This window comes from Periplaneta americana, chromosome 8 (assembly GCF_040183065.1).
Source record: "Periplaneta americana isolate PAMFEO1 chromosome 8, P.americana_PAMFEO1_priV1, whole genome shotgun sequence".
Lineage (NCBI taxonomy): Eukaryota > Metazoa > Arthropoda > Insecta > Blattodea > Blattidae > Periplaneta > Periplaneta americana.
Genome location: NC_091124.1, coordinates 107,602,553 through 107,625,034, shown reverse-complemented (window position 1 = coordinate 107,625,034; position 22,482 = coordinate 107,602,553). Strand labels below are relative to the sequence as shown.

At 34.0% G+C, this 22,482-nt stretch overlaps 1 protein-coding gene across 1 annotated transcript in view; it reads left to right on the top strand.

Moving 5' to 3' along the window:
- The window catches only part of RpL7A (ribosomal protein L7A), a 55,930-nt gene that overhangs the window by 12,596 nt on the left and 20,852 nt on the right, over positions 1-22,482 (top strand). Inside the window, exons 4-5 of the mRNA XM_069833389.1 lie at positions 3,358-3,578; positions 15,615-15,737. Of these exons, the coding sequence (XP_069689490.1) occupies positions 3,358-3,578; positions 15,615-15,737 (344 nt within the window). The remainder of the gene's footprint in view (positions 1-3,357; positions 3,579-15,614; positions 15,738-22,482) is intronic.

Sequence of the window (22,482 nt, the reverse complement as noted above, 5' to 3'; positions counted from 1 at the left end):
GGCTGCACATAGTTCCAATGTGTATAAAACTAAAAATACTAACGGTCATACTAATAAAAGCTCTGATACAGACATTTAACTGTCTTATACTTACACAATAAATAGCTCGTTTATAAGACGTGTGTAAATTTCTTACTAATAATCACTACATGAGTCATGTATAACAGTACAACTGTTACACAGCTACGTCATAGTTTTGTCATTACTTCTTTACGAAAGGTAATAGTATAACACAGGTTCTCTATTGCATCAGATAGTTAGTGCTAGTTTGTAGCGATAAGTTTTGATAGTGCAACTGGGCTTGATCGATCACCATGCTATATTTTGGTCAGAAAGAACAGCTATGGCAATATTATTCCAATTAGTCTATGTTCTTTGGTTTTACAAGGCAACCAGCCACAGGCGTGGCTCAGTCGGTTTTAAGGCGCTTGCCTGCCGGTCTGAAGTTGCGTTTGGGCGTGGGTTCGACCCCGCTTGGGCTGATTACCTGGTTGGGTTTTTTTTCCGAGGTTTTCCCCAATCGTAATGTTAACACAAGGTAATCTATGGCGAATCCTCGACCTCATCTAGCCAAATATCATCTCACTATTACCAATCTCATTGGCGCTAAATAGCCTAGTAGTTGATACAGCGTCGTTAAATAACTAACTAAAAAAAAAAGAGGCAACTATCATAAAATGACAATCTTTACGAACAGGTGTTAGAGGGACTGCCGTTTTTTTCTCTATATACAACACTTGAACAAGGGGTTTCATGTACATTATATAACTACTTCAAAGCATTTCCTATGTATAGTTACAGGCTGTTTATACATCCATCGCTAATGCATGGTTTAACATTTTCTGCCCCAACTCTGCAGAAGTCTCGTATAAAAACTATACACTGTTTATTAATAAGGCCGTAAGTGTCGAGGACATGACTAAAAAACTGCTGTGAAGGTTATACTGTAAATTAGTTTAAATTCCTCTGAATATAATGAAGTGAAATACCACTACCACCTACTGCAGTATGCAATGCATACTGTGGCTGTGCTGTAACGTAGCATTGTGAATTCAGACAAATCTTTAAAATGCTGCTGTTAGGGATGTGACTCTTTGTCCTTTATAGTTTTTTACACTTTTATTACAACCAATAAATCATGTGGTATTAATCTGTGAAAAAAATAAAAATGATACAGTCCCTGACCATATTATTAGAAGTACCTTGATTTCTAGTAAGAATTCGTACCAGGAGGCTAAAACAAAGAAGACATTATTTTCACATGGCTGAAAGAATAACACAAAATTTCTTTGACCTTTTGTGACTACCAATATACATTTTTGGTAAAAAAAAAGTCATGAACTGTAAATATTTTTGTATTATAATAAAATATGTTAGCATTCACATTGTATTACACATCCCTCTTAATATTCAGTCAAACCTCTATCATAACTAGTAAAGCATTAATTTGCCTTGGCATACTGTAATGCATACTTGTGTTGTCTCTTGCAACAATAGGTGGTAATAGAAAATATCAGTAATCTTCTCAAGCAGCCGAGATTTTATCATCATCTCCTTAGCCATTTTTGCCTTCATGAGCTGCCAAACATTTTCAGTGATATATGGCGAATTTCCTGACCAAGGCAATGACATATTTTCCCTTCAGAAAAGCTTTTACTAGTCGAACAGTGTGACAAGGAGCTCCATCTGACATTAAAAACAAAGAGTTTTTTATTTGGGAACCATTCCCTTAATTGAAGCAGCAACCTGTTCCTCTTTATAGTGATTCTGCCACATTGTCCCATTAACCACATACAGACGCCCAGTGCCCTTGCCACTGGTAACAGACCAAATCATGATGTAAACGGGATTAAAGTTTAATAAAGATCATTACACAATCTGGCGGATATTTTTCACCATGTCTTTTGCAAAAACTGAAATTTTATTTGCTATGATTTCAAATGTGTACTCATCACTAAAACATATGTGAAATAAAATGGAAAACAATTATGTCATTCTGGTTAAGAGTAGACTGTCTAAAAATAGACTAAGAAACATGCTATGAAATTAAATACAGCGTGAATCAAAAGTCTGGAACCATATAAATATCTTCCATATGCTTGATTTTCGATTACTATTGGTGTTACCAGTGTTTGTAAGACCAAATGCTCTACCAGTGATACATTCAATTCCAGTCCTCAGCTATCTCAAAAGCCGCCATTTTGAATGCAACTTTGAAATTTTAAATGGAAAGGGGGTCATGTAGGTAATCAAAATCTTGTGATATTTTCTGAGAAAAACAGTGGTTCAATCCATTTTGAGATATCTCTAATCGTTTCCAAATTATTTAAAGATAACTGTTATAATGACACAAACATTAGTTACTGCATCTACAGATATTTTGTAACATGATACAGTACTAAGGAGGCTTTGGAAAAGATATTTTTATGCAATTCTGGTAATTAACTTTTCCTGCTTTACTGTTTGGTTAACCTGTGACAGTTTCAATGCATTGTTGTGATTATTTGAGCTTCCCTGTAACAAATTTCTTGATTTTCGTGATGACATTATCGAAAGAGGAAAGAATTGATATTCTTCATTCTGGTTTTAAGCCACAGAAATGTTGCAGCAGACTAATATACAAACCTGTGATTCCTTATTACAGGGAGAAATACAACTTATTATCCATGGAGATGCAGCATGAAGCGTACAGTCACTTGCCTCTTTGTAAATTTCTGTCGCAAGTTGGTCTCCCTTCTGTTCTAATGACGACTGTAGCCATTGTTGCTGTAAAAGGATCTTTTGTAATTTTAAAACTCCATTTTATATATATATATATATATATATATATATATATATATATATATATATATATATATATATATATATATATATATATATACACACACACACACACACACATACACATACATACACACAGAGTGATTCAGACAACCTGTATTTAAATAATTGTTCAAGTTCTTGTAATACTCTATACTTTTTATTTTATTACTTTGCTCTCTTTTGTACCAATTGCAATTATGTTAATTTCAGAGCTGATTTTTTTTATCAAAATTGTTCCTTATTGTTGTTATTTTTTGTATGCATCAAGTATGCTTTGTGTAGGCAGCCCCTGATTGGGGAAGTTTATGGAGATTGTCAAAATCTAAACTCTTGTTATGAGAATTGTGTTAAATGTTTTTTTACTCTACATGGATGCATAGCTCATTCACTGAACCACTGAAATGTGATATATTTATTCTGTTTAATTTAATATTCTGCTTATATTTTGCATATATTATTGGTAATTCATTTTTTAAATTTCTAATGCTGTCCAAAATTCTTTACTGAAACTTACTACAAATGACTTTATTTCAGCTCAATCATTGTTCAAGATTTTGGAGAAATATAGACCAGAAACGCCATATGCAAAGAAAGCTAGACTTCGTTCAAGGGCTGAAGCTAAAGTAGCAAAGAAGGAAGATACACCAACAAAGAGACCTAATGTGTTGCGTCAGGGTACAAACACTGTCACAAAGTTGGTTGAACAGAAGAAGGCCCAACTCGTTGTCATTGCACACGATGTTGATCCAATTGAGGTATATTCATATTAGTATTTATGAGTGAATTTGAATGCCTGTTTGTGGTTTTATATCATTAGTTCCTTTGGTAAGAGCACTGTGATGGAAAATGAATTTCTTCACCTGAATATCATACTGTATAGTTGATATTATATGTTAGAAAAATGACACTGAGTGTTCAGTTCCCATTTTGTTAATCAGTGTATTTATTAAAAGGTAATGCAGGGTATGCAGTGCTTTTAATGCCAATCACACAAAATGAGCTGCAAAAAATTTTTTCAATATTCATATTTTCGGTTTTAGTTATTACAATAGAACCTCTATTATCCATGGTAATGAATGGGGTGGGCTGAATGGTTAATCGAAAAAATCGGATAATCCATGCCATAAAATATTTTCGTAAATTTAGTGAATAATGCTTACACTTTCGTAATTTTCTTTATGGCCTTGTATTCAATATGCTAGATTGTGTACCAGAAATTCAGTGATTTATGTCTGGTTGTTAACGACAGGTTTTTAAGGTGCAAGAAAACTCTTTGTAATGTCTTCTGTGGGAAGATAGGAATAGTGGAGGTCTTTATACACTTTGGCTTCGATTTTTATTAAATTGCAGATGGTTGTGATGCCAGATTTGTATTCTGAGATGAGCCACAGTTTCTCGTTCCCTAAACCACTCAATTATTTCTACTTTTTGTATTTAGCACAACACAATTTCTTTTGATATCTGTAGGAGACATTTAATATAGACGTTATACAGTATGACAACCCAAACAGTAGACCGTACTGTGTAAGGGTTGAAGTCTTGTAATAACCCTCTTTAGAAAAAAAATACGTGCTAATATAATGTACAGTTGCCTACTTCAAATATTTCTGTAACAAAAAAAAATCTGAGAGAAAGACATAATATCCAATCGGTTAATAGAGTGACGGATAATCGGGGTTCTACTGTAGTAGAAAGACGTGTAAGAAGTTTCAATTGCTGTATCTAAATTGTCTTAAATGTTAACCCAATCACATCATTTGACGAGCTGTAGTCATGCGAGATTTTTCACACCAGAATAACTTAGTAAGACATCTTAATCAGTAAGCACATACTTTCAGCGTAACTTCTGATAAATTTTGCATAAAAAATGTTGCATAGTTATTTTTTATATCAGTTTTTTTACATCACACTGCAAACTGGACATTATATGCAAGTGCAATCCGAGCACAGGGAATTTAGATACGAGTCTATTGGGTTAATGATTGATTATATAATGTGAATATCTGAGGAAAGGATCCATTAACAAATCAGTAATCATTGTGAAACAAGACACAAAAACTGTGAACAAAATTGAGTCATTGTTAAAAGGCATGAAGTCAATTTTTGACGAAATGGACATTTTTTTATGGGTTTCTTAAGTTTTTTCTTGATTTAATTAAAGCATGAGACAAACCAATTATAATATGTTTTAGCATAGTATTGTCATGGTGAATTAGCTTAAACACAATTGAAACATAACTTTATAATTAGTAACCAAGTAGAAAGGTTTCAGTCAGTTACCTCAATACTGAAAATATATATATGAGCTATTCCATCTCAAATCGACCGAAACGTAGAGAAAATTGACCTTACAATTTCTAAATACAATGAAACTTTTTTGTGCATAGAGAACTGTGATACAATGCTTTGTGCAAAGTTTGAGGCATCAGAACTTCATAGTGTTTAAATTAAAAATATTTAAATTTATCGTATTTTCATAAAATTAGCAACTTTAAACTGTTGTAGCTCCGAAACCCTTTCACTCAATGATCAAAATCATGGTTTATTTTGATGCTGAGAAATTAAAGTTTATATTCACATATAAACAGATTTTCTTACTTTTTATGGAAATGGAGAAATTTAGATTTTTCCTCATTAAGACGCCTCTGGCTAGGAAAAAATATTTTAAAAATATATAGTTAAATTCCGCTTTGAAAGTACAAATAAACACATACTTTTTACTTATGGTATATTGATAAAGTATTGAAAATATCAAATAAAGAAAATAAATAGTACGCGCGTGAACTAACCAGCTGACTGTGAGACGGGAGGTAGCCGAGACAAGCAAGGCCAGGAGACAAACACGTGATGTGTTGTTTAGCAGTCATGGCTGTGCTAGCTTTATCACAGGTTTTCATAAACACAGGAGCAAAATGACGCCCAACCCTCTCTTATCTTCTGCTCTCGGCCATTGCGTGCGGTACTGCACCGTTCAAGTCTAGGCGTGTGAAAATAATCTATTTAATACCCTCGAAACTTATCACCGTACCACTAAGCAAACAATGCTGAATCCCTCTTAATAATGCAAGGTTTTTTTCTCAATATTTTTTTTTACATTTTTACAAATGTCCAAAAAGCCTAAAAGCAAGTAAAATTAGATTATCTGTCTCTCTGTGTACAATAAAAATAAGGATTACTTTTTAACATAACCTACCAAATGTCAGCTTCAAAACAAGCTCTCGTTCAATGTTCTGCAGTAAATGGTTCCAGAGTTCTGAGCGCTGAAAGGGCTTGTTTTTATAAAATACGCTAAATTTGTCACTCAATAATACAAAAATCGTTTGACTTTCGATAGTATATTTTTGAAAATGCACTCCCATCAGCACCTTGTATAAGTAGGGAAAAAATTAGAGTAAAAAAAAATGCGAGGTTTTTTACTACTGTCAAACTGTCCAGAGTCGACGGCTTTTTTTTCCTACTTTTAACGCTACTTCACAGACAAAGAGATCTACTATTTCACTGAAAATTATATGTTATAGCGCACAACTTGGAGATTTTTTTCCTGTTATTTTCATTATATGAACTTCCACGGTCACTGAGGAAAACAAATTTTAAACGCCGGTCGCTCAACCCAGTACTTGGTGTTAAGTCGACCACCATATTAAAAATACATGTAAATGAACGTGTACTCTCATTCCGGTCGATATCGACCTGCTTTTATTGTTATTTACTTCATTATTTTTTATTTTTAAGTTATTTGGGATAGGAAAATGCGAACTTTAATACAGTTATTTTAATGTGCATACATTAAATAGGTTAAGGCTCATAAATTTATTAGAAAATATTTAATTAATTAGCAGAATAAAATTATGTCAAACTACACACAACATTATCTCATTATTAAAGTAGTAATTAATAAAATAGTCCTGAAAAATACAGTTTCCATCTCCTAATTAATATCATAACCCTGAAAATCAACACCAAATTTTAAGAATTCTTTTTTGTCCATAGGAACAGGAGCACTTAGTTTTCTTTCTATCTGAACATAGTCAATAAGACTCGCATCCTCCACCTCAGGATACTTGAACTGGAGTCCACCATAATTTCTAACAAAACGAAGTTCAAGTCCTTCTCCTGAAACCAGTTCCTCAATGCAACCGACATGAAATTTAATTGTCTTTTTATTTGGGAACTTCAACTAAAAGCTGATCCCCTGATTTAGGGTCATCGAAATTGTCATTATCATTGTTATCTTCCTCTTCAACCCACTCATCTGACGAATCTTTTGTGGAATGTCGTCCGTCTTCATCACTATCACTGGACTCCTGGTATCCTCTCTGTTTTTTTTTTCTTGGTGGTTTTCTTTGTTTCTCTTTTTCTGATCTTCTCAGTTGAAACAGGATGAGAGATTTCTTCATTTGACTGAGATGTTCCGCCTTCAGTAGGCCTACTGATACCCGCAATACTTTTTCCTGGTTCAATTTCAATTTTCCTTTTCTTGGAAGCCAATTATTTTTCGTATCTCATGACCTGGAGCACTTTGATGACCGCTTCTCCCACCAGTGCCTGTGTCTACTGAGATTCTGGAGAGACTGTCATCAGATTGTGGTAGTTTATTAAGGGCTCTTTGTGGCTCGAATGGATAAATTCCACAGGCCTGCATGGTCGACTCTGTACTGGAATACAACTTCAACTTCTGACATCTCTCAATGATACTATGGGAAAATATTTTTTGTTGTAATATGTTGTTAAGCTTAAAATTCTGATTACAGAAATACAGTTATTTTGTATTGCATTACAGTTAAACAAGGCTAAATTGTTAAAAGTTAGAGTTTTTTTTTTTTTGGTACTATTTTTGCTATTGACAACAATGAATTTTACATAATCAAGGACGCACAATATGTTTGGCACTACCTTGAGAGATTGAAAGGGTAAGTGTTGTCAGTCAGCTGGAAGCAAGCAGTGGCGTCTAGTAGGCAATTCTATTGGAATAAACACGTGACATTATAAAGTGTACACAGTGGTCGACTCTAGACGGTTCCACAGTAATCGATTTCATATGGAATAGCCCATATATATATATATATATATATATATATAATTCACTGATTCAATTGTAAGAAAAGGGAGAATCAAAACTCTTAAAAGGGAAAGAAACAAGCTAAAGAAGTGACAAAATCGACATTTTTGTATGTGATTTATTTTGCTATGAAGTTTCATAGATTTATACAGTGGAACCTCAATGCAATGTTTCCGTTATCATTTTCCCACCTTTTTCGTCAGCTTTTTTGGTTTTGAAAATAGTTCCATATAAATAACGTTATTTTTCCCTGATTCCATATTTTCCCACATGGATAGTTTTCTTTTACTTTGAAAAGGCGTACTTTTTGCTCTCCATTATTATCTTTGAAGCAAGAGGATGGAGAAGATTGTGATACGGAGGCTGTGTCAAACTTTGCGGAGAAACTTAAAATGTATTACACTGCCATGATACGTGATGTGATTAGTCATCCTTAGTGCAGTGCGCGAACTCTACATGTGCATTTGATATAGTCTGTTAATGCGAAAATTAGTTACGTGTGTGATCTCTGCTATGAAGACAGGTATTAGATTCTGAAAAGAAATCCTGTTTTATAGTAACTTATTGATTAATTATTTTTTTCCACACAGGAATGATGGTGTATAAACACTTTTTTTTTTTAAACAATTTATTGATCGATCAGCGCATTTAGCGCTATACAGATCATTTCTAAAAATTATAAATACAATATATGACACTGAATTGAGGGCAGCCTAGATTGGGCTCCTCAATGAACAAAAGTAAATGTTTACATAGGTTGGTGTGATGATAAATTTTGATTATAATATGAGGTCCATTGGAAGACTGTTCTTGATTCTGGTGGGAAATGTGGACTTGTTTCCGAGAGAGTAATGGACGGCGCCTGGAACATTTTCTAGGTTGTCATAGAACTTCTTAGCTTGTGAATGAATAAACTGTTTGATTGTGTCAATACCAGTTTCTCTGTGTAGTTGGCTGTTACGGACAAACCAAGGAGAATTGAGTGAAATTCGTAGGACTTTATTTTGAAATGACTGGATGTGTTTAATTTCACTTATTGCAGCTCCTCCCCAGACAGGACAGGCATAAAGCAGTAGAGGTCGTAATAGAGATGTGTAAAGTAGCATGCAATTTTGTAGCTTCAGAGATGATTTCTTGTTGAGGAGCGGATATAATTTAGCGAGTCTTGAGTAGGCCAATTTAAGTTTGTTGTTGATGTGATGTTTCCATGACAGACGGCGATCTAAGTGCACTCCAAGATATTTTACAGCTTCATCCTTTGGTTTCCACGGTATCACGTTGGTTGAAAGATTTATGCATGGAGGATTAGCAGGACGACACAAAGTAAATATCATTGCTTCGCATTTATTGTAGTTCAGTGTGATGCGCCAATTTTCAATCCAAGGGCATATGATGTTTAAGGCTTCCTGAAGGTGATTTGAGGCTATGTTAATGTTGCAATGGGTTGCATAAATAGCTGTATCATCTGCATACATAGCAATTTGTGCAGTTGGTGTTGCAGGAATGTCCGAGGTATATACATTGAATAATATCGGACCTAAGATAGAGCCTTGTGGAACACCAGCACTAATGGGTCTAACAGAGGAGTGAGTACAACCCACTCTGACTGAGAATGTGCGATTTGACAAGAAACTAGTCATTATGTTGCATAGGTAGTCTGGAACGCCGGACTTGTGTAATTTGTACCGAAGACCTTTATGCCAAACTCGATCAAATGCTTGAGTGAAGTCAAGAAATGCGACTGCAGTCTGTTCTTTGTTTTCAAAGCCCTGTGCAATTTGTTCAGTGATATGAAGCACTTGATGGTTGGTAGAATGATTTCGACGAAAGCCAAACTGATATGGAGGTAGGATGGATGCATGAAGTAGAAATGTATCCAAGCGTTTCATCAAAACCTTTTCAAAGACTTTGGATATAGTTGATAAAAGACTTATGGGACGGTAACTTGTTGGATTTGAAGCAGGTTTTCCAGGTTTATGAATTACAGTTATTACTGCATGTTTCCACGTATCAGGGAAATATTCCAGACGAAGTAGAGCATTGAATAATGAAGCTAAGTTTGCTAGAGCTTTACGAGTAAGATACTTCAATATAAAGTTTGGGATGAGATCGTATCCAGGAGATTTCTTTGTTGGAAGTTTCTGAATTATTGAGTGGATCTCATTTGGCAAGGTGGAGTTTACGGGCGATGGTGCTGAAGTATAATTATTCGGAAAAAGTTCTATTTCTTCGTTGAATTCTTTATTCTTGATTGGGTTTGGTATGAAAGAGGCTTGAAAGGTGTGTGCGAAAATTTCACACTTTTCATTGTCACTTGCATATTGACAACCGTCTTGTTGTAAAGGTGGAATTATACATGGCTCTTTCAATACTCTCTTTGTCTCTTTCCAAAGGGAGGAATCTTCTGGAGATAATGTGGCTAGATGGCGTTGATAAGATATGAATCTGTGTTCGTCCAACAATTTTTTTACCTCTCTGGTTAGTTGATTTAGGCGGTGATGCTGCCATGGTTCTCTATGTTTTTGCCACAATCGATGGGTTTGATGTTTTTCCTTTATAAGCCGTTTTATTTTTGAGGAAAGAGTTTCGTGATAAGATTTTCTATGTACACGTCTTGTTGGAACCGTTGCTGCTCAAATTGATGAAGTAATAGCATCAGTGAAAGTACGAACTGCTGCATCAGCATCGTTGATTGTTTTCAAGGTATTGGTGGGCTGCAAAACATCGTCTAGGTTTAGTTGAAAGTTGTTCCAGTTTATAGTACCCTCGATAAGTCGATTGGGAGGAGGGCGAAGCACAGGGTTGTCTTCAAATGAAATCAGAACAGGACAATGATTGGAGTCTAATTCATGTAATACACGCATGTTTGAGGTGTTCTGAATATATTTGTGCAAAGCTATGTCCAGTATATCAGGTAATATGTTAGGTCGATAGAACGTGGGTTCCAAAGGTGCATCGATATTAATAGAGTTTTCCTCTGAGATAATTAGTAATCGTCTTCCGTTAGGTGTGGTTACACGATATCCCCATATTTGATGTTTACTATTTAAGTCTCCTAAAAGTATTGTTGGTGTAGTATTAGAAAAAAGATTAACAACATCTTGAGAATTCAAACATACTTTTGGCGGTTTATATGCTGAAATTATAGTAAACTGTGGAAGGTTATGTGAAGTTATCTTAATAGCACTGGCTTCTAAACAGTTCAGTTCTGGCAGAAGTATTGAGTGATGCTGTATATTTTTCCTAATTATAATTGCCACACCACCAGAGGCTTCGGGAGCAACACAATCAGTTCTATAAATATTGTAACCAGGAACTGTAAACTTCTCTGGGTGAATAAGATGAGTCTCAGTAACACACGCTACAGCTACATTGTGTCGAGAGAGAAATTCTAAGAAAGCTCCTCGCTTAGCTTTGATTCCATTTGCGTTCCAGTTTAAAATAATCAATTCAGAGAACGTTTTATTGACATTAATGTTCATTATTGAGAAGGCCTGTGACAAGTTGGAGGAGGAAAGTTTTAATCACAGGTAGGTGTTGTTTCTGGGAAGTTATCACTAATTGAATTAAGTTTCCAATAACATCTGTAGCAGGAGAGGTATCTTGAATTGAAGTATTGGTAACATTTGTTTTAATAGGTACTGAGTGTGGCCAAGAAGGTGTAGATGGCGAGGCAGAAGGAGAATTTGCTGTAAGATTAGGAAAATTTTGCAAATTTAAGGTTGGCGGTGATGTTGAGAGATTTTGCTGTGGAGGATTTGAATCAGACTTCTTCTTTAAGCCAAGATAATAACTACAACCCTTAAAATTTGCTGAGTGTGCTCCTCCACAGTTTATACATATTGGTTTGGCTTCTTTAGGTTTAGTGCATTCAGAAAAGTGATGATTTTTGAGGACACTTCACACAGCGTGGTGTGAGGTGGCAAAAGTTTTTAGTGTGACCATAACGCTGACATCTTGTACACTGAGGAATGTTTCGGGGTTTTCGGTGATATTCTACTCTAATGAGAGCATGTTGAATTTGTTTTATATCAAAAATCTTCTTACCCTGTTCATTGTTGTCTAATTCCACTGCGCAGAGCAGCATAGGTTGTCTGTCTCTATAGAAAAGCCTGGTAACTTTAATAACAGGCAGGTTGAGGGATTTAAGCTCCAAGATAACATCATTATCTGTTTGAGAATGAGGAACATTGCGTAAAACGACTTCCAGTCTCTTGGTATCTGGATTACGAAAAGTATGATAAGGGAGCTGTGATTCTTCTAAGAATTTTGTAACTAAACGAAAGTCAGCAGCAGTAGTAGTGTTAATTTTTAAGACTTTGTTCTGTTGTTGTGTTGAATACTCATTGGAAACAATAGAATCTATGTCGCATATTATCTGCTGGTAATTATTTACTTCGTGAAGAAATATTGGGAGTAGGCCTAGTAGAGGTTGATTCTTGTGTTGATGTTGGAGTCACATCAATTTCATCATCCATCTCCTCAAGAGGGGAGAACTTGTTGTGGACGGTAGTTAGATCGACTACATATTTAGAATTTATTTTAGAAGCTGAAATTGTTTGTTTTTTTAGTTGGTGTGAAAAAACTTTCATCAGAATTAGAAGAATTATTTTCAGTTATTTCTTCATATTGTCGTATAAACACTTGATACAGTATTATTATGGAATATCTTACCTAACGAGATTTGTCGTCTTAATGCTGCGACTGGTTTAGAGTTGGCTGTGCTACCACACACACTGATCTCCACAGTGACAAGTGTTTCTGTACATTATTTAAGTTCAGTACATTTTTATATGTTTAGACATGCATAGGAGAAAGCTCTTTGTAAGGTTACTAAAGTTTTGGCATTATTTTCATGCGATATGATATTTGTGGTGATGTAATGCAACAGTATAAGCTAATGGAAGCCTACCTACTTTAAACAGTAGTATTAATTTTATGGAAATGAATTTGTGGTAACACATACCTGCATTCTGATCATATCACGAATCTGGGTTTATGTTTTTCACATACTTCATTTCTGTTTAAATTATCAGTAATAACCAACATCTCATAAGGAATAGCGAACTAATTTCTAGTGCATATATCATCCTCCTCACACGCATAACTTGGTACGATGGTGTGGGGTGGTAAAACTTCACCTTTCTATTTACTTCAGTATCTATCTAACCAGAAATTCACTATAGAATTCAGGCGTAAAATGTGCATGAAACAAAACTAACTGCAGATTTTTTCTGGAAAAAGTAGTGTACATAATGTTCTAATAAAGGTGCATTCAGTATAATCACCGTGTGGTTGTTCATTTTATACCCTATGTAAGCAAACAATAGAGTTTTTATCGCAAGTTTACAAACAAGAATAAAATATTACGGAACACGTCCATTATGATTTTATATTATATATGATTATTGTTTAAAATTAAATGCATCGATTATGTGGGTATTCCCCCCCTTAAATCATCTAGGGAACACTGGGATATGTTCATAACTCTGTTGCGTCTATTATATACCTAAATATGGTAATTTTTATCGTTTCTCGGTATTATTGTTTTCCCGTATTTATTGTTCTTATTCCCTGTTCCCCAAAAAAATGATAGATTGAGGTTTCACTGTACTACAGTATGGCCCAGAATAAAGTATAGTGAGTTTATGTTGCACTCTAGCTCAGCGAGAAAAAATTATTGGCAGCATTTTTAAATTGGCGGGTGGGTGGGTAAAGTGCATTAAGTGCAGTTTTTCACAGCATCCTTTTACATTTAAACTCGTTTAAATTCTTAAATTAAAATTGATTTTCAGATATTTTTAAGAAAGGTTAACTATACTCATGCAAACATATAATGATCACGAAGTAAAAATACACAAAGTAGGATTTTTGGGATCTAATTAAACTTTAAGGCCCAATTGTATAGAACTCCCTGACTAAAGATCAACTTTGATTGAAGATTGAAAAGTGAACCGAGTTCAGACACTTCTTCTATTGTATAAAACTTTTCTGCGATCAAATTACCTTGGTTCAAATGCATTCTAAGTTCACGTGAAAAGGATTTGACAACATCGCATAAACAGATGAAATACATGATGCGCGGACCATGTTATACAGGTTTGTTTAGTGTTGCCAATCTAGCGACTTTAACTCTTTTTCAACAACAATTTCTTTTAACTTTTATATTGCTTAAATAGGGATTTAGTGACCTTTTTAGCACCCCATAGTGACAAAATTTAATCTTTCTTTGTTGATAATGAGAAATCTAGCGACTTTACAACTACTTTCTGGCGATTTTCCGTATTACACTCTGTTGGAAACACTGGTTTTTTTTGTGCAATGTAAATAATGGCGGACAATAAGAAGAAGGTTGACTGTTCTCCAAGTTATGTTATGGTGTTTGATACTGCTAAACATAATAAAGCTTTATAAAACGACAATTTTAGTATAGTATAATTATAGGTTATGTTATTTGATACTGCTGAACACAATGGAGCCTTATAAAATATAAGAATGTTTGTGTATTAAGGTAAGAAATTGAAAGAAATATATATAAATGTACCTAACATATCTATTAATATTAATAATAATGGATATTTTATTTGCACAATCTGTCACTCGTATATTTCAAACAGAAAAGAAATAACTGAACTTGGATCATCTAACTTAATCGGAGAAATTTCTTCAGTCAAAGTTGACTTTAGTTTGAGACAAATTAATCTCAGATTAGACTTTATACAACACAAAATTCCAAGTTCAGCTGAAACAAGGATCAATTTAACCTCTGATCTAAGATTAAATGGTTTATACAATCGGGCCTAAATGTAATTTTTCTCTAAAACAACTTTCATGGAGTTATCACACTTTTCCCACCCACCTGTCAATTGTTACTTCAGTTGTTGAAAAAGAAGGTTGTGAAAGGAACAATCAAATGGTACTCAGTAGCCAAGAAAAGGAATTCCTTGTAGTGTTATTTTCCTCGTGGCAGAGCTAGTATGAAGTAGTATGTAAACTTCGTGAAGAGACATTTCATAAAGATCCACCATCAAAGCGGACAATGTTACTCTTGCGAGTAAATTCAGGCAAACTGGCTTAATTTTGTATCAACACAAAGGCAGAAATGGGATGGGGAAAAAGCAGCTATAGACAATGTACATATGGGTATGGTATTTGACAAAATTGTGAATTCTCCTAAGAAAAGCTAGCGACAATCAAAAAACTTCAGTAATTTTGAGGAGCATTGTGAAACATGTCTAAGGAGAATTTTTACAAGTATACATTACTGATTGATACTACATGTTTCTCAATTAAATTTCATGTTTAGTTTCGGTATACTTTATTCTGGGCCATACTGTAGACCTAAAGCAAGAATTTCATAGCTTCGAAGATGTCTCTTAGCAATGAATTCCTGTGGAAGGAGACAACACTACGTGAACTAGAGACTTCATAATGATTTGAGTTTGAAACTTGACTGAGATTGTATCACAGAATAGCTCATTCCTAAAGCGTTCTTTCTCTTGGTGTTACTTATTTTTATTGGGAAGGAAGACAGCGACTCTGCATTAAGGTGCACATTGTGTATGATCGTATCAAAGAACTACTTGTCATATGGTATAAGCAAGGCTGTTATACCTAATCTTGTTTAGCTAGATAAGCATGTAGTACAAGTCACTGAAAAACATATTTATTTTAGATTTGTAATTTCTTTCTTATGCTCATACATGTATTATAGAAATATTTATTGTTTTAGCTTGTGCTGTTTCTTCCGGCACTGTGTCGTAAAATGGGAGTTCCATACTGCATAGTGAAGGGCAAGGCTCGTCTTGGAACCCTTGTTCGTAGAAAGACTTGCACATGTGTTGCCTTAACACAGGTAATTATGCATATCAATACTACTTCATTCCCATATTTTAATATAAATAAAAAAAAATCTATTTTGAGTTTTTTTTGGGGAACAGAAGTACCATTTTCCAGCAACTCTGCCAAAAAACTTATTTGAGACCTACTTTTTTGTACAGAAATTTTTCTTTAATTTATTGTTGAATGGATTTTGTTCATTTTCAATATGAGTCAATTCATCTGTCTAAAGTACATATTATCTATACTAATAATAAAACTGTAACCAAAATTTTTCTGATAACTTAGTTTTCGATTTTGCAAAAATAATGGTGTAAAATGTATAATTAGCTATCCTGAGACCGAAAATCACATATTTGAAATTTTTGTTTGTATGTCATCTGTATGGTTTCCTTTTCGCTCGAAAATGGCTGAACGGATTTCTGTAAAAAAAAAATGGGAAGGTAAAATAAGTCAGTTCCCATTTAGATTTTAGGCTATATGGCATTCAAAGTATTTACTTTATAAGGGGGCTTATTACTGATTTTTAGCAGAATGTTGCATGACAAAAGTTTTTTAAATGTTTGACAAATTTTGTTCTATGCAAAATGTTGATGGGACTGATATTGAACGAGGTATGAGTTTTAAAATGACAATGCTCATAACTGTGCATTGAAGTTCCTCTACACATGTTAACAAAGTGACGATAGACGCACTCTTTTCGTTAATTGTGGTGAAATCAAAGAAAATTGGTGTCTGATCTGGATTGCCAATTTGCGAGAGCAGATAGTTTTGCTCGCGCCATTTCTTTATGATATACTGATAGAATTTCATCACTTTTCTGTGTAGTCCTTTGGCAATCACTGGCTTAGAGATGTCCTCCTTCGGAGCGAAAGCGTTATTCCTCTTCATAAAAGGCTCATCCATCCTCTGCTTGCTTTAAATTGAGAACTCCCTACTGGTATATCGAGTTTCTTTGCAACTTCTAGCACCTTTAATTGCATAATTTCCTGTGAAACTGCATAACCATTATTTCTTAATCCTGTTGTATAACCAAACACTTCTTTTTCAATTTTTGGATACTGCTCAGATTTTGGTCCCAAAAATGATAAATTTGTCTTTTTCGAACTCTGTAACTGTTCTTTTTGTTTATGCCAGTAACGCACATGTGATAGCTTAACACAACATTCACGTGCATCAGCGCAATTGGCATTAATTTCCACGAACTCTATAACTCGTAATTTCAATTGTGCATTGTAACTGCAGTTTTTCTTTCCCATTTCACTTGGGAATATGAATTAATTATTCGTACATGGACCGCTATATGTTGTAGCCTACTTGTGTATCACCCACATGTTTACTACAAGTAATCGATGCATGTACACACACTCATGATGCACCAACATGAAACTGAGGTTGGCTCACAGTAAATGGAAGTGGGTTAGCTTGCTGCCTTGACCTGTTAGTACAGTGTTGTCCCTTTGCACTTTTTTGTCACATTTAAGGGAGGAGATGGGTGAAAATTTGGTAATTTTTGGTCAAAATTTAATTTTTCGTTTTTTGTAGGAAATGAAGTGATGAAGCCTACTTCACACTTTGTCAGAGTTTTAGAACCCTACGGTGGTTGTGTCATTAATTACTCCATCTTTAAAAGGCTGTACTCTTTAAATCCCCCCCTCTAAGGCATGGCCCGCACTGAGTTTGTTACTCCCTTGTATTATCACAGTTTTTGCATCTGAGAATGCAGATTAATTGTTGTAGTTTGCAGGGGCGAATGTTAGTCACCAAAGTTAGGCTTGCTTTTTTATTCATAAGGGAAGATGGGAGGATGTATTAATTCATAGTTAATAAATATAATCAGACCTACATAAATAATTTATTTTATAATTATAAAATCATTATGAGCCATTTATTTAACATTTTAGTGAGTTAAACATGAAAGTATGTATATAGAAATGAAATGCAGCTCATGATTGAGGCATTCTCTGGAATAATAATTTAACTTACATTAGGTCATTTTTCTGTTTCCAGAATATATTGAATCCTTAATAACACAACTCCTTACCGACAAAATATTATTTTCCTCCAACAAACAAAGCACTCACAAGAAACATTTGAATATCATTCTGCATAATGCTGTTATACTGGATCTAAAATGTTTGATGCTATGTATCAAATTCAAGATTTTGCAGTTAAGTACTTGTTCCAGACAATATCTCAATTTATCTAGTCCACTTGAAAACAAAACTCTAATCTGCGGCTTTTCTTTACAAACTCTCCTATAACTTGATCATAGACTGGAAAGTGGATTGTAATTTAATCTTTGCAACCAGTTCCTTCTCAACTGACAAAGTAGCTTATGATGACAACTTTTCCTGACCTTGAATTGTCCTGCAATAAGTCTTAGTGTTGAGAATGAGTGTTCTGCAGAGGATGTGGTAGTAGGAATGGTTACTACCAGTTTTATTAGTTTATAAACCTCAGGCATACCTAACTACACTTTATTAGTATGCGTAAACTGCATTAAGTCAGTAACACTTTTCCTCTGAACTCAGACAAATAATGCGGTACCGGTACATCATGCTTAGTTTAGTCTTTAAACGAACTATAGTGAGAATTACATAAGAACAGTTCCCAAACAGCAAATATTGCCGTCTTGTCAGTGTTGCCAACTGTTACCAGATATCACCACTTGCAAAATCACGATCCTATGTGCTGAATGACTTATTTAATCACTGTACTTTACCTTTATGTTGGAAGGTTATTCTAAATAGCTCCAATAGTAATTTGTAATATAAAATACATGAGAATGGGAGGAAATTAATCACTTGAAAAGTGTATTGATATGTTCTATTCTTTTATTCCTTTACATTATCATTAGCACTAATAGGTTAGTAGATGTCAACATACAACAAAGTACAGTACATATAAAATTCAAGAATCAAATCTGTTCCAAGACCAATTATATTATTGTCACTTCACTTCAAAGATTCTAGCGTATATTTACTTCCTAAAGGTAGATAAAATAATAAATAAGACTTTTGGTTGGAATTCGAATGAATCTCTGATCATCTTTTGAAATTTGTAAGGAAATGGATAATACAAGTAGGCTAAAACTGAAATAATAAATCAACTTACAAAAAAAAAAATGCTCCTTAAAGTCCATAAGTTCACTTCTAGATGCTTCTTAAAGATTTCATTTGTAAATTGCTTAGTAATGTTACTCTTTCACAGTGGATTATGATAATAAAACCCATTTGTATTATTATTATTATTATTATTATTTCTGCAACTCTGTCTGTCATTGAAAAAAGATGTATGATACATAACTTTGGAATCTCTATTTGGCTCTTCTTTCCTGAATTTAAATAAGAAAAAACAAATGTTTCAAGAAATGTGAGGTGGAGAAAATTAAGTACTCGATTAAAAAAATAATTAGTACCAAAAGAGTATTTTATTAATTCTATACAAAAGATGGATTACATAGAACAGATGGCCAGAAATCATAGATATACACAACATACAGCATAAAAACGATCATCCAAAAAACTCTTTTTGTACACAATTACATCTTTCAAACGAAGTAAAATAGCCAATATGTTCAATAAATATTACGCTAATAAGTAATAACTATAATTTATTAATAATTATCTACAAGCTGTAAAAGGGAACAAATTAGTGTATTGTTGAAATTAGGGGATTATCGTTTACTATGTGTATTTATAATTTTAATTACATTTTCTGTACTTAAATATATTTCAATTTCTATTAGATTAGTTGGTGGTGTGGTTGTTACTTTGAAAGAAATATTAAGTCTACAATCTACTTTATATAATAGCATTTAATCAAGAACTGAATATTACTATGAATTTAATAACATAAGACCTAAAACATCTCCAAGTCCAGACAATACACACTGATTTTCTTAAGCATGTTGGCAAACAAGCAAACTCACTACTTTCCTCTTGTAATGTCATCTAAAATTAAAATACCTGTTGTCTGGGAAAAACTATATATATAATATAATATCTTTGTCTGGAGAAAAATTATCAATATAAATTTTGAAAAGCAATTATTCAACCTTTTCAGTTATCGACAGATACCATTTACTAGTATGATAACCAAAAATATGGATTTCATACAGATTGAATTGGTTGCTGTAATCTAGTAACTTCCTTTCATCTAATTGAGTTGACTTTAGAGAATTACATTTAACAAATGGACAGATTTTAAATTTTACAGTGTATTCCGAATCTCACTGGACTGGTGGACAACAATGACGTCACACTGCAGCAAAATAGGAACAATACTGCTGGAAGGACCGATGGCTGTCATGGCGACTGTATAAGTTGTTGTCTGTGCTACGCTAGCAAAATTTTGCGAAATTTCCGTACTGCCATCTCTTTCAAAGGAAAGAGAGCATAAACAATTTATTTCTTGAACCAGTAGTAATAACTGGTCCGTTGACATGTTCGCTCATTACAAACAATACAGCAGAATTAAAGCAGAACACACCGCCATGACACAACAGTGCACGATGTTATTCGTCTGCTAATTCCCGGCCTATACAAGAACCAGTCAGATTCACTGATGAAGACTGCCACCACCTCTGCAAGCTGATGAAATTCGGAACACCGTGATGCCATCAGATTGCTCAGCACTGAGATTCGGAATATGCTCTTAGTCAAGATAATCACCTGTATACTTAAATTTCTTTATATTCTATCTGATTACTAATAATTATTAAATAAACGTACTTTCCCATTTGAAAACAACAATCATTACACAAATGTTTATTTTTATTTGTTTAGTGTGCTGTGCCTTTTGGCAACACCTTTGTGGGATTTATATTTATATAAGATATTTTAAACAGAAAACAAGACACCTTAGCAATTTTCATTTATTTTCAAGAAGCATGCGGCTCTATAGATATAAATCACTTAAGAAACTGCAAACTCAGGATGTCCAAGATAAAATGTTATGCTGAATCAGTGACTTTATTATTCAATGGTTTGTCACAAATATGTAGAGACAGATTCATCTGGGCTTCCCACAGGGTTGTTTTCAGAAATACACTTTCCAATATTTATGTCGATCTAATTAAAGAAATAGATGTTATGATAATCCCATCATTTGCAGATGATATTGTTTAGAACAAAATATCACGGTCCACAAATATTAATAAACTGAGCAAAAATCCCAACAGACTTTTTCACTCTACTTGGAGAACTCAAACTTGCTCAATTAAGGGAAACTTTACTAATAAAACACAATTCCAAGTTATTTGAAACTGAATATTATATAAGTTAACTTTAACAGATGATGTTAAGAAATGTGTTACTTCTCTAGATATTTTAAAAATCATTAGAAACGATAAATGATCTGGTCAGTGAGTGGCTACATACAGTATTTTTTTATAGGTGGATCCTGTTTACCAAGCCATAGATGTAGTGGTTTTGTAGTACAATACCAGTATATTCCCTTTTACAGGGAATTATATTCAAACTCTCCAATAGATTCTATGAGATTCCTCACTAATATTAACAGCATCAAAATGACAATAGAAGAAAAAGCACTGATTCAATATGAAAAACTTATCAGATTACCAGGACACAATTGGCATTCATGCAGTCCTCTCTGTAGATTGAAAACTCGAAAAAGTTTCATATCCATTGTTCAAGAATTAAAACAGAAAATCAATATCCCGAATTTAAAAGAAAACTTACAAATTAAACCAAACCCTTTAACTCTATTAAATATAGAATATAATCTAAATTTAACAGAAGAAATACTGAAATCAGAAGTAAACACTGAAATACTGAAACAGTTGTCTTTTAGAGACAATTAATATTAGGTACCCTCCACAAAACTGGCTTCATTTATACATCGACGGATCCTTGATCTCCAGAGAACAAGGTGCAGGTGTTACGTGTTGTCTCTTCTCACTTTATAGATCTCTTGGATATGGAACAACAAGTTTTGATGGTGAAATCATTGCAATAAGTGAAAGTCTCAGGAATCTTCTATGCCACATCAATAATTTTAAGAATGTAGTTATATTGTCAGACTCCAAAGCAGCTATTCTATCAATATTCTCTGAACGCACACCTTCATCTCAAACAGCAGAAATAAATAAAATGCTCTCTCAATTAATATCACTCAATAAAAGAATTGTATTCCAATGGATACCATCCCATTGTGGAATCCTGGGAAACGAGAATGTGGATGCTTTAGCAAAGAAAGGCAGCACTGCTACTTACCTGTTACTAAATCTACGTATTACTCTGTGAAAAGATTTATTAATTCTACATACTTAGACTTCAACAAACAAAATTTGATAACACAATCCCAAGGGAAAAAATGGAACTCTCTGCATCAAAATCCACAGTTAATTCCCGATTTACCACGAAAATCGTCTGTAGCTGCATTTAGATTGGCAACAGGCCATGATTGTTTGGCCAAACACCTGCATAGAATTGGAATATACGAGGCCTGTCTAAAATGTATCTGACCTTAAATTTTCCCACGCAAAGTAGTGATTCTAAGGTGGCGCCACTGTGCACAGTGGAAGGAGGAACCGTAATGCGCATGCTTGAATTTTTTCACCGCATTCGCTTGTGCCAGTCACTGGCTGGTGGTCGCCAAGTAAGGTGCTGTTCTGAGTGTTTGTCGGATTTAGTTTTATCGCAAGATGACTGAACGAATTGAGCAGAGATACTGCATCAAATTTTGTCAAAAGCTTGGTGATTCTCAAAGACAAACAATTCGTAAGATTCAGCAGG